Source organism: Vicia villosa, linkage group LG5 (genome assembly GCF_029867415.1).
Source record: "Vicia villosa cultivar HV-30 ecotype Madison, WI linkage group LG5, Vvil1.0, whole genome shotgun sequence".
Taxonomy (NCBI): domain Eukaryota; kingdom Viridiplantae; phylum Streptophyta; class Magnoliopsida; order Fabales; family Fabaceae; genus Vicia; species Vicia villosa.
In genome coordinates this window covers 163,450,344-163,463,278 of record NC_081184.1, presented here as the reverse complement: position 1 = coordinate 163,463,278, position 12,935 = coordinate 163,450,344, and the positions used below count along the sequence as shown (strand labels likewise).

Here is a 12,935-nt window from a genome sequence, read left to right as displayed (position 1 = left end):
TCTTCAAAAAAATATAGATATTATATTATATGTTCAAGAGCTCTAGTATTATTTAATAAAAAATAAATCACCGCATATTTACAGAACATAGAAAATAACTGTGAGTATTACCGGTGAGCAAACAGGAACGTGTTTTAAACACCCAAAAAAAATAATGAATAACACATAATTTCAAAACCGAATAATACATAAGTTAGCATGCAACACCGAATGATTTGTTCCTGTAATCAGAATTGGCAGCCACATATTAGGTATCAAAACAGTTTTTAAGATCTAATTCTTTATCGGTAGGTGATGCATTAGTTATATAAGCATTAGTTATATAAGCATTAGTTACTAATATAACGTTTATATGCAAATCAACCACTTAGGCTTGAAGCTTTTAACATATGAGCATATACAAATTTAATGCACTTACAAAGCTTTTAACATATGAGCATATATAAATTTGCTGATGCATTATAGTCATTTTTATCATATAGAAAGCGCTTTCGTAGCCCATTCTGTAAGAGCGCTTCTAAAAAGCGCTGTCATACCCACCCCCTTTAAGAGCGCTTTTAGAAAGCGCTTTCATACCCCCCCTATAAGAGCGCTTTTGAAAAGCGCTTTCATTACCCCCCCTTTAAGAGCGCTTTTTTAGCGTGTTTTTTTATTTTGTTTTTAGTGCAACCTATAACAGCGCTTTTTACTAGAAGCGCTTTAGTAGGGGTGATGCTAAAACTTAAATTTGGCGTAGTGTAGTTATTCTAGTTTAGATAAATTTGTTGATGCATTATAGCCATTTTTATCATATTCTAACTAGCTATTCTAGTTTAGATAAATATGAATGATGCATTATAGCCATTTTTATCATATTCTAACTAGCTATTCTAGTTTAGATAAATATGAATGATGCATTATAGCCATTTTTATCATATTCTAACTAGCTATTCTAGTTTAGATAAATAAGAATGTGTATTTGCATCCTGAAACATCAATTCTCTTAGTAATATTTATCTGCTTAGTCAAAGGGAAGTTTATATGGGGTTCTAAACTGCTTATTTACATGAAAGAGCATTCATTTAAAGTCTTTAGAAGGGTAATAGTGAGCATGTGACTGAGGAATTTATTCATCACGCTTCCATCAAGAAAGCAAGTGCCCTATAAACTACATGACTAAAATTTCACACTAATTACTTATGCATATTGACTAATGAGTTGCACAATCCGAGAGTTGTCTTTTATGATTGGTATATTCACTTTCTACTCCGAATAATACCTAAATTTAGTGAAGTCTAACCTCAAATAATCAAAGAATTGTTAACAACTATGTTGATAATCTTACTAATCTATTGTCATTAGAATTTGTCAAATACTTTCTTTCTAGCATTGCAATTAGCATAATAAGAAACCTTGCATATTTACATTTGTAACACACAAACCAAGTATCTAGAGTTGGAAGTAGTTTTACCAACTCAATTTTCAATACAGGAAACAAACAACAACAAACAGGACCAAAACTCTATTCCTTTTTTCATGAAGATACCACTTATATATAGCTTATATATGCAAACATTAATATGCTCAAGATCTTAAAATTAATAAAGGTAAGAAAATGGAACATCTTAGTTAATCCCATAGAGAAAATCACACATATATCCAGCACTAAACCATGGTTAAGACAGTGAAAGCAATTTCATTCCATAGCATGAAACTACAAAATGATTTAGTCAAAAGAAGGGAATGAAGAAATCAAGTCAACCCAATATTCAAGGACCAGCAATAGTGATTTATGTAGACACTCAATGTATTTTTCACTGAGATACTATTAATCTGCAAGAAAATAGAGAAGAAAATGAGTCATTTAAAATAAAGCACCACCACCAATATTTAATCAAAACAAACTACAGAATAAAGCAGTTCGTTTGGAATCTCTAAAAACTTAAAATTACATAAAGCAATTGCAAATTTATAATCAAACACAATCATATAAAGCAACTGCAACTTTTCACAATCTATAAACAAAATTAAGTGAAACAAACAAGCACAAATTAAAATAAGACTAATTTATCAAACTGTTTGACAAAAACACTAAATTGATTGACGGTTTTTAATTATAGGAACTACATTTCTCAGACTTACACGGTAACTCTTTTATTGAACAAGCACTTATTAAATAGCTTTTGTTACAGCTTTTGTAACAATTAGATTATTGGCTTCATATTCCATTGAAGTCAATTAGTAGACTCTGAATAATTGAATTGTTACTATTTGATAGCTTTTGTGTGGAGAAAACATACACTGTTCTTAAAATAATTTTTAAATTTAATTTTGTTTTTCAAAACATAAGCTAACAGACCCTTACTTTGTAGGTTCTAATGCATTAAAAGTCCAAAATTTGTAGCAGAGCATTGGGTGAAGGTCGGTAGTAAAGAGGTTACAAGAAAATAAGAGGCATAAACCTATTTTGTACTTAACATCATGATTTTAATCTTAAAATGCCACAACTTTGCAACTAGACTTTCCCTCGGCAATTAAGAGTATATGCATAAACCGATTGCCGTGGAATAAGGCGGAATCGCTCCTCTCAATAGTTGAATGGTATAATCTACGATCTTATTGAAATATAGTACTTTTATAGTACAAATAATCTAAAAAGTTTTTATACTACAATAGCTTGGGAAGAATGTGAAGCACGTCTTCTATTCTCTACTCCAGAACAATATATTAGAGATAACCTAAAAAATAATGAAAATTAATAAAACCCTAAAACAACAAATTAGAAAACCTAACATCAATTCAATCTATAGAAACTCAAAATAAACAAAATCAAAGAGCTGAACCCTAAAATTCAAGTGAAGCTTCAATATTGAATCAATGTTAAAGAAAGGGGGAGATATGTGAAGATGAGAACAAAAAAAGTGTTACAGATAACTTACAAGTTTGAAGACAAAGAAGTTTGAAGAGATGGATGCAGGAGGACACAAGAAAAGTACGTGAGAATGAATCGCTTGCTGCTTTGTTCCTTTGTGAAGATGAGGACAAAGAAAACGTGAAATAAAACCTGATGTTAGTATGCGCGGGATAATTGTGTAGGGGGGCAGAGGGTGAAGTTACCGTCATTTCCTTTGAGAATATTTTCCAAATATTTGTGGGAAACGAAAGGTTTTAGGGGCGACGGGTGTTTTACTGTCGTGGAATGAATTTTAGGGCGGTTAATTATACCGTCGTGACATAGTTTCTTATGGGAAACTCACATGATGAAAGGTTAAGCGGGGCGACAGTTGTTTTACCATCGTAACCTCAATATTAGGGCGGTTAATTTTACCGTCGTGACATGAATTTTAGGGACGGTTGGTATAAGCTGTCGTGACAACCGACTCTATAGGAGAGTTACGACAGTTATAAGTGACTATCGCGATTTTTGTGTCGTAATACGCTAATTTTCTTGTAGTGATTGGTTTTATTAGCATGCAATGAAAAGATAAACAAAATGAAAATGATAGAATTATTTATGAAATTATGGTGTTTAGATCTCAGATGTCCTAAGAGATGTCGAGACAATGATCTCTAAACAACACACAATGACAATGTATATAAAAGTGCAGTGCATAAACTTTAAAGGACACGAGTAATTGTTCACCCTAAGGCCTTTGTTCTTGATAAATATTTGACGAAGACATGGAAATAAATGCATGGACCTATCTTGAAATGGCTTGAGAACCAGTCTTTTGACTTGAGCAAACTCAAAATTCTAATTAAATAACCATTACTTGAACTTCTTGATTCAAAACCCTGTATGGTAAAAGAAACAAAACAAACAAGACCTATTTTTGTATTTTTATTAGTGGTTAATGAAACAGAAGAATTATATAGGAAAAGCAAAAGATGAACACATAGGTGCTTGGTGATCCCCGTGTAGGTGAGCTCAAAGATGAGAGAGGAAAAAGAGAACCAAGCATGTAATCTTTATGTGATTATGACAATATATAATATAAGTGATTTTAGGGTTACAAATTAGGGTATGTCAGGTAACATCTCCCTCTTTGTAGCCATCCACTCTAGAGTAATGGTGGTGACGCCTTGCTTACTTCATCCTCGAACAAAGTCTTCAACTGGGGAAATGGTGTTAGGTGCAAGTGTGAGTGGTTCAAGTCCCACATTGCCTATGAATGGGTGGAGCGTTGGATTTATAAGAGAGAGGACCTATTTACTTAACACGTTAAGGTTTTGCATTGAGATGTGGTGTCTCCCTCTTTTGTTATCCTGGAGCATTGGTCCCGTTGGTGCTCTCGACTCTTCCAGACTCCCTAACAGTGGTATTAGAGCTTTCGGTTCGATTCGAGGATAGGAGTTATTAGTATGCTCAGTGGTTGCAGATTTGTCTGGTCTTCTACATCAGAAAAGAAAGGTAGCATTGTGAAAGAGTTGTTGAGCTGCAGTCACAAGTTCCATTGTGCAGTTTGGGTTAGAGAAAATTGATGGAAGAATTATTTTTGACTTGTGGAAAGTTCAAGTCAAAGATGTGTTGCTACAATCAAGATTTCACAAGGTGCAAGATTATGTCGGTGGTTAAAGAGCTTCCTGTTAACAAGGAAGTTACACCATAAAGTTTCAACCTGGTTTCGGTATGTGAAAATCCTTGGAGTGGTTTAGCTTCAAGTGAAATTTATTCTTCATGATAAAGTATATTATTGTTGGTGATGACAATGTGAAATTCTTTAAGTGATGTATCTTTAAGTGAAATATATTTTTCATGAGAGAGTATGATAGTTTTTAAAACTATGATTGTCGGTGAAGACAATGACAAAATTCTTGGAGTGATGTAGCTTCAAGTGACTATACTCTTTATGGTGGAGTATGATTGTCGGTGAAGACAATGAAAGTTGTATTATTTTTAATCAAGGTGGAGATTGTTAAGATTGATTAAAAATATACATGTTGATACTCTTTATGATGGAGTATGATTGTCGGTAAAGACAATGGAAATTAATGTATTATTTTCAATCACGGTGGAAATTGTTGGGTTTGGTTGAAAATATTTATGTTGAAGAAGTCCCACATCGCTTAGTTTTGGAAAGGAAGAGGAAGTCCAAAGCTATATAAAGGATTCAAGTTCTTCGTTACAAGATGCACCAGTCAAAAGCACTTTAAGCTTCTATTTGACTTTCTTTATTCTCTTATGCTCTTGTATTAGAGTGTTGTGAGATGTAGTTAAATATTTGTTTTAGATGGTATGGGTGTCCTGGGGGCCTGGAGTATTTGAGGGTATATTATGTGTTGTAACAATTTTCACATAGTATTATTCTTTGGTTGTCTATTGACAACGACCGTTGTTTTTTTCTTCTGGTTTTAGAGTTTCCACGTTAATCTCTTGTGTTGTTAGTTTATTCCTCTTTTTTCTCTAAGTTTGTTATTTTCTCAACAATAGTGGTATCAGAGTCGTGGTTCGGCTTGGTGGGGAGCGAGAGCTAGATCCGGTGTTGGATCCTGTTATAGAATGCGGGGACTCACACTTGTGGTGGAGAATGTTGGGTGCAAGTGTGAGTGGTTAAAGTCTCACATTGCCTATGAATGAGTGGAATGATGGATTTATAAGAAAGATGACCCATTTACCTAACACCTTAAGGTTTAGGGTTGAGATGTGGTGTCTCCCTCTCTTGTTATCCTGGAGCATTGGTCCCGTTAGAGCTATCGACTCTTCCAGACTCCCCAACAAATGGAAGGGGGACATACCATTTACCGAGATTGTTCTCCAGAGACGTCCAAAAAATAACCAGACATAAATCCTTGAAAAGGCCACTCAGAGGCGGGGACATTGGTCGATAAAAACACGAAATCATGATAAATTTTTCAGTTAAAATGTATAGTTTTTGTGCAACTAATAAGCAATGCATCATGCGAAGACAAGCGTTAAAGAAATAACTTAAATATAGACAAATCAATACTTCACAAGATAAAGGCTAAATGGTAGCACACATTTGTTTTTCAGTATAGCAGGGTGTCAACTATCAGTGAAGCCATTACAACAACAAAGCCAAAATAATAAAAACTAAAGAGATTAAGGCCTTGTTTAATTTGGTTTTTAAAAACTGTTCTTTAGTTTTTGAAATCTTAAAAAATAAAAACTTGTTTGGTTAATTTAGTTTTAAAAAAGAGTTTTTCAAAAACACTTTTCATTTTATCACTTTTTAAAACTGAAAAATTCAAAACTGTCTTAAAGTGATTTGAAATTCAATTTTGCTTTTCAATTTAACAAGCATTAGATGAAAATATGCAGAAAAGTGTCTGTTTACAATAATGACAATGTTATAATTTTTTTAACATATTGTATGCTTATATATTTTTTTTTTTTACCTTCAATAACATTAAAGTACTTAACACATTATTTTAATAACATGTTTTCTTCTTCCATGCTAAATAAGCTCTAATAACTTGTATTTCTATTTTATTTAATTTAAAATCACTTTTCTTTTTGATAAACATTATAATATATATATATATATATATATATATATATATATATATATAAAAATAATTAATTTATTAATTAAACAAATACATTAAAACTTTACCAAACAAATTATTATTATTTTTAAAATTTTTAAATTGTTTTTAAAAACTAGATTATCAAACATAATTTATTTAAAATTCTCTTCTTAAAAATACTTTTTAAAACTAATTTTAAAAACTAAAATCAATAAGTTATTCAAACATGCTCTAAGTCTTCATTTGGGAAGTGGATCCTCACCCAGGGCAGACAACTTTTTATCCACAACTTTCTTTTTTGTGATCATGTTGATCCCGAGGAAACTTGAGACCAGAATTAAGGAGCTTCATCTATTCTATAAAATTTTCAAATAAATCACTAGATACATCATGTTTGATATTCACCTTGTTGGCAAATGTCTTCATCAAAGTTGCTTTATCCTCATCCAAAATGACATTTTCCTCCTTTGTCATGTTTAACCGACCTTGGGCCTTTGGTAGAAGTTCACCCTTTTTTTCTAGGGATTTTGGGGATTTCCTTAAAGTCAATTCTTTACATGTTAAGGTATTTATGAATGCTTTAAGAGCATTAGTAGCCTTCTTAAGATAAGCTTATGTATCCGTCGTATTTTGTTGGAGCTCATTCAAGCTTGCCTCTTTTTCGTCAATCGATCGATGTTGATTTTCAACAAGTTCCCCAAGCTCGTTCACTTTGTCTTTCAGGGTGGAGGGAAATCTAAACCTCACAATATCTCTAACGTTTTCCTTCAACAACTTTTATTCACTATTAAGCTATTTGATAATTTTGTATCTCTCAAGAATCACTGAAGCCAAACACTTTTGAAGGTCTTTCCTCTTTTCTCGAAGCCTTTTTAGCGCTATGATCTCACCCTTTTCGATGCTCCAATGGATAATAAGGGGTACCCTTGTGCTGGTGATACACAATCTTTGCCATCGACTCACTACAAGAAACTTCAATCATGATGCTCACATAAACGTAGTCAATCTTCGAGAAGGTACTCTGAAGCTTTTTACTAGTGTGTGGCCCTTATGTAAAGAAGAAAAATAGAATTTTAAAGGAAGACTACTTGCTTCCTTTAAGAACCACCCTATATGAATTTGCTTTCTGACATATGAATCTTAAGAAAAACAAACCCCGAGGCAACCTTCATAATATCTAGCCTAGTGGGAGCATGCTCCCTTACTATAAGATTGTTCACTTACTAGGTTTCTTACTTCTAATGATGATGCATATGAGTTTATTACCCCCGTTTCGGTTCGAGATGACACGTCTCTAATTTCAATATCAATACCTAAGTAGATAACATGAATATTTGAGTTTCCTAGGTTGGCCAAAGAAATATTTCAATGACATGATGGACATTAAATGCACGTGTTCCAGATGCCACAAATTCCCACTCAACATTACAATAGAGCCTCCCATCCTTCGCGTGGGAACCTTATCAACAAATCCATCTATTCAACGAAACTTATGATTGGATCAACCTCACAAATCCCAACCTCTACTTCTTCCCTCCATTACTGATGACAAGGACGTGAGAGACAATTGTTATAGGCTGACTAAATGCCTAATAAAACCAACCCAACTAATATGTCTAATCCAACCAAAACACCACCATAACACAAAATGTACATTCATTCTGAGACATCACATAAGAGTACATCTCCCATCACCATCTCCACTATTGATTTGCATCCAACAACCTCACATAATTCATGTCAGGCCAATATGATGCAATTTTAACCGTATCTCATATATAAGCGTGACTAAAGTCACACCTATGTATAATACACATTACACACTTATAATTTTATCTCTTTCAAACACTGACTTAAAATGTTAAGTATTAACTGATATCCGAAAATTTCAACCCTTTACTTGAATCCTTTTTAATAATTATAATTGATTAGCAATATTAGCTACAATACCCTTGTATAAGAATTAAATAATTTTAATACTAAAATAGAAACAAACTTATATCATATATAAAAGAAAGAGAAAAAAAGTATACACTTACCAGTATAATATTTTTATATTGTCAATCAGTATCCAACCAAATCACACTTTTAATTTAAAAAAATTAATATGACGACACATTATTATCATTCTATTAGATAATAATATAGACCTAGTCTACCGTGGGACATTATTTTAGTCTCTTTAACTAGTAACAAACCCGTGCGATCGCACGGGTTCTGGTACGGGACGCGCATTTGTTTCAAATGTATATTTTTTAATAGAAAAATATTTGTAACTTGTGAAGAAATAATAATTTAATGTATAGAAAAATGTCAGGTACCCGTGAAAAAATAATAATTGAATGTATAGGAAAATGTCTGGTACCTGTGAAAAAAATAATAATTGAATGTATAGAAAAAATTTCGGTACCCGTGAAAAATTAATAATTGAATGTTTAGAAAAATGTCTGGTACCCGTGAAAAAATAATAATTGAATGTTTAGAAAAATGTCTGGTACCCGTGAAAAAATAATAATTGAATGTATAGAAAAATGTCTGGTACCAGTGAAAAAATAATAATTGAATGTTTAGAAAAATGTCTGGTACCCGTGAAAAAATAATAATTGAATATATAGAAAAATGTCTGGTACCCGTGAAAAAATAATAATTGAATGTTTAGAAAAATGTCTGGTACCCGTGAAAAAATAATAATCTAAATATATAGAAAAATGTTTGGTACCCGTGAAAAAATAATAATTAAATATCTAAAAAAATGTCTGGTACCCGTAAAAACATTTAGATCAATAAATTTTTTTAATACGAAATACAATTTTATTATAATATATGTGAATAATAGAAGAAAAAAATGTAATCAAAATATAGAAGAAAGCAAATATTAGAAACAAATATAAACTAAATATTTGTCTTTCCAATATGGAAGATTTTTAATATTTTAGATTATATTTGTCTTTCTAAGAAAAGAATAAAAAAATATTTGGCAAAGTGATCGTATGGTATATTTTAATGGTATAAATTAATGATATAAATTCTTAGTAATCACAAAGCATTATTTTAATGATATGAATTAAAGATTTTAAAATTCAATCATATTGTTTATTTCGTGACACGTAATTGAGTGCTATTAATCTCATTCAATACGTTTAAAAATAATAATATCACTTTATTATTAATATTATTTAGGGATAATAGCTATTTTCCCCCCTGCCATATTAGCGAGGTTTGAAAAACACCCCTGTAAAAAAAAATTTAGATTCCCTCCCTAACATATTCAGATTCCTACAAATTGGTCCCTCCCCCCATCCAGTCACCAGAATCTGAATTTTTTTAATAATTTTTTGAGTTATTTTAATTAGTGACATGGAATAGTTGATGAGTTGGCACAGTAATTGAAGGTAGCTGCGGTAAAAAAATTTCATGAGTTCACAACCCTCAATCCCCAATCCCAAACCGAAAACCCTAAAACAAATTAGGTTATCTTCTTCTTCTCCCTTCTTCAACAGCAGCCCGAGAAAGTCATCTTCTTCTTCTCATAAGAAAGCTCGATCATCTTCTTCTTTCTACAAGCAAAACCCTCGTTCTTCCTTTGTCGTATTCCCGCTGTTGCGTTCTCATCTTCGTCTTCATGGAAGAAAGCTCAAACACAAACATCCTCTCTAATGGAAGAACAAGACCCAAATGTGGACACGATCTCCCAATGAAAATGTTTATTTCCAAATCCAAAGCAAATCCAGGGAGAAAATACTGGAAGTGCAAGCACTGGGGGGTTAGATTCATTAGCTTTCCAATTTTCTATTTCTTCTACTTATTCTGATTTCCAGCTATTTGGAACATAACTGTATTATGTGTTTGCAGAAAGAGGAGGATTGCGAGCTGTTTCTATGGGATGATGAGTATTTTGGAGTGGACGTTTCAAAGGAAGATCGTTTGGTCTGTACGTGCGAGACTGTGGCTCACCAGATTAAGATGCTCACGAAGGAGATCGAAGAATTGAAGATTACTATTGACAACACTAGAAAAGTAGTGAAATTTGTGATATCAATAGTTGCTTGTTACTGTGTGTTTTATGGTATAGGCTTAGGTAGAATGTAAGAATTTATGTTATAGGCTTAGGAAGAATGTAAGAAACATGATTTCATGAATGTCGTGTAACTCAAATTTCTAATGTGAATCAATGTTGCTCAATTATATGTAACAGACCATATTCAATTGTTATTTCAGATTGTTGTGAATCAATGTTGCTCAATTATGTGCCAAATTTACATGCCAAGGTTTATGTGCCAAATTTATCTGCCATAACAGAATGCTCAATAACATATATCTAATACTTTGATACCATAACACCAGACTGCCATATAAATGCCTTTATTGTGATATCCAATATTGAAAATGCCATAACAGAATCCTTATAACACCAGCTGCTATGATACAATTAAATGCCATAATACAATTTCTTATTGCAGACCAAAACAAATAGAATATTGATAACAAAATGCTCATAACAGAATGCTCATACCACTATAATACTGATAACAGTTGCATTACAATGATCAATAACATGATCATTATATGTTCATTACAAAAAGAGGCATAGAACCAACACATGATCATTACATGTTCATTACAAAAAGAGGCTTAGAAACCACTTGTTCATTACAGCATCAGAAACAATTGAACCACATGTTCATTACAAAAAGAGGTTTAGAAACCTTACAACATCTATTACATATTCATTGCAAACAGTCACCAAAAACAATGAATTCCCCTAATGCCATAAAGTTACAAATAAACTACTGAGTCATTCTTCTTGCAATGTCCTTCCATTTTTCATCCGCATCATCAAGTACCAATGGTGTATCTGAAGTTGAGCCAGGCCCACTAATTTGCCTTGAATTCTTCAAAATCTTAATCCTTTCACTAACCCTCTTCCTCTTAGGCTTGTGAACAGATGCTTTTTTCTTCTTTTTTTTTGCAACAGATGCAATAGATTTAGGTTGATCAGCTGCTATGGTTGTTGTTTCAGTTTGACCATGTGATGCAGGAGCAAGATTGACTGTTGCAGCTTGAACATCTGTAGAGGGTGTGGGATTGCAGACTTGTGATAATTCTTCTTGTTGCAGCATAGCTTCAATTGCAGCATCTATGTCAGGATCATCATAAGTATCAGTAGGTGCAGCTTCCTCATTTCCAATAGGTGCAGCCTCCTCATTTCCAGTAGGTGCAGCTTCCTCATTTCCATTAGGTGCAGCTTCATCATTTTCAGCAGGGAGATCTTCCTCATTTCCAGCAGGTGCAGCTTTGGCTCTTGGTGCCTTTCTCTGAAAATCATGCAATGTATTATAAGCAACCAGCTATAAACAACAAGCTATTAAATTGAATAAATGTATTAAGTTGTTTACCTTTCTCTTTAGTGCATTAGGGTTTTGTTCCTTGCTTTTGCATTTCCTTGAGTTATGCCCAAACTGATCACACTTTGTGCATCTATATGAAATACCAGGCCTTCTCATTCTTGAACCAGACTCATCTTGTTCCCTATACCTTAACTTCTTTGGCCTACCAGGTCCTTTCTTAAACATAGGTGGCAGCATATCTTCCACATCTACTGATGGCCACATGTCCATCCCATTGATGGGGCTCACATTATGTTCATAACACTTTTGATATGCCTCTCTAGTATAGCACTCATCTACATATGACTCTGGATTCAAACTTTGATAACTCATGGCAGACACAGCATGCATACATGGTATACCCACTAGTTCCCAAAAACAACATGAACATGTTTTTTTCCCAAGATCAACTATAAACTGTTTACCATTGAATGGGTGATGCACCTGCCAGATGTCACCCATACTCCAAGTAGGGAGCCATTGACCACTCATTGAGACTTCCTTGTCTAGCCTCTTCCTAGGCATTGGCATAATATTGTGATTCCACTTGCTTAGCTTTTCTAAATTATTAACAATCCTATTCATCAAGTAGTTTCTAATCCACTCACACATTGTGAGGATAGGTTTGTCCCTAACTTGCAAGATTGTACTGTTAAATGACTCACTTAAATTGTTCATCAATACATCACACTTTGGATAAAAAGAGAAAGAATGCTTACACCACAATCTGGTTGGAACACCCATAAGCCATTCCCATGCCTTCTTGTCAAGGGCCTTCAACTCATTCATCTTTTTCTCCCAAGCTTGAAAATATGTTGCTTTAGCAGCTCCCATTAAGAGATCCCTAATTGCTGCACCACCACCAAACTTTTTCTTAAAATTTGCATAGAGATGTCTAAGACAAATTCTATGCTCAATCTGCTCAAACATTTCTTCAAACACTGCTACAAGTCCCTGTAAGTAGTGGATTAGTCAGGAAAAGGAAAGAACAATATACAACAAGTAAGAAAATAAAGTTGTATAAAAGAGCAAACCTTTTGTTGATCTGATATAAACACATATTTCCTCTCTACACCAACA

At 33.1% G+C, this 12,935-nt stretch overlaps 2 protein-coding genes across 2 annotated transcripts in view; one reads left to right on the top strand and one right to left on the bottom strand.

Moving 5' to 3' along the window:
• The first annotated feature begins 10,120 nt into the window (after nt 1-10,120).
• LOC131608060 (uncharacterized) lies at nt 10,121-10,642 on the top strand. The gene is made up of 2 exons (XM_058880001.1): nt 10,121-10,231; nt 10,321-10,642. Exons 1-2 carry the CDS (start codon nt 10,163-10,165, stop codon nt 10,555-10,557), a joined length of 306 nt encoding a protein of 101 aa, XP_058735984.1. The 5' UTR covers nt 10,121-10,162; the 3' UTR covers nt 10,558-10,642.
• A 613-nt stretch (nt 10,643-11,255) lies between these two features.
• Nucleotides 11,256-12,935, bottom strand: part of LOC131605921 (uncharacterized) — a 3,224-nt gene continuing 1,544 nt past the window's right edge. Inside the window, exons 2-4 of the mRNA XM_058878209.1 lie at nt 12,890-12,935; nt 11,865-12,809; nt 11,256-11,783 (exon numbers count right to left, since the gene is read on the bottom strand). The exon at nt 12,890-12,935 is cut by the window's right edge and continues 1,374 nt beyond it. Of these exons, the coding sequence (XP_058734192.1) occupies nt 11,256-11,783; nt 11,865-12,809; nt 12,890-12,935 (1,519 nt within the window). The remainder of the gene's footprint in view (nt 11,784-11,864; nt 12,810-12,889) is intronic.

Coding starts and splice junctions, on each gene's coding strand:
- LOC131608060 (XM_058880001.1), top strand. CDS start 10,163: ATGAAAATGTTTATTTCCAAATCCAAAGCAAATCCAGGGAGAAAATAC. Junction 10,232..10,320: donor GGAAGTGCAAGCACTGGGGG/GTTAGATTCATT, acceptor ATGTGTTTGCAG/AAAGAGGAGGATTGCGAGCT.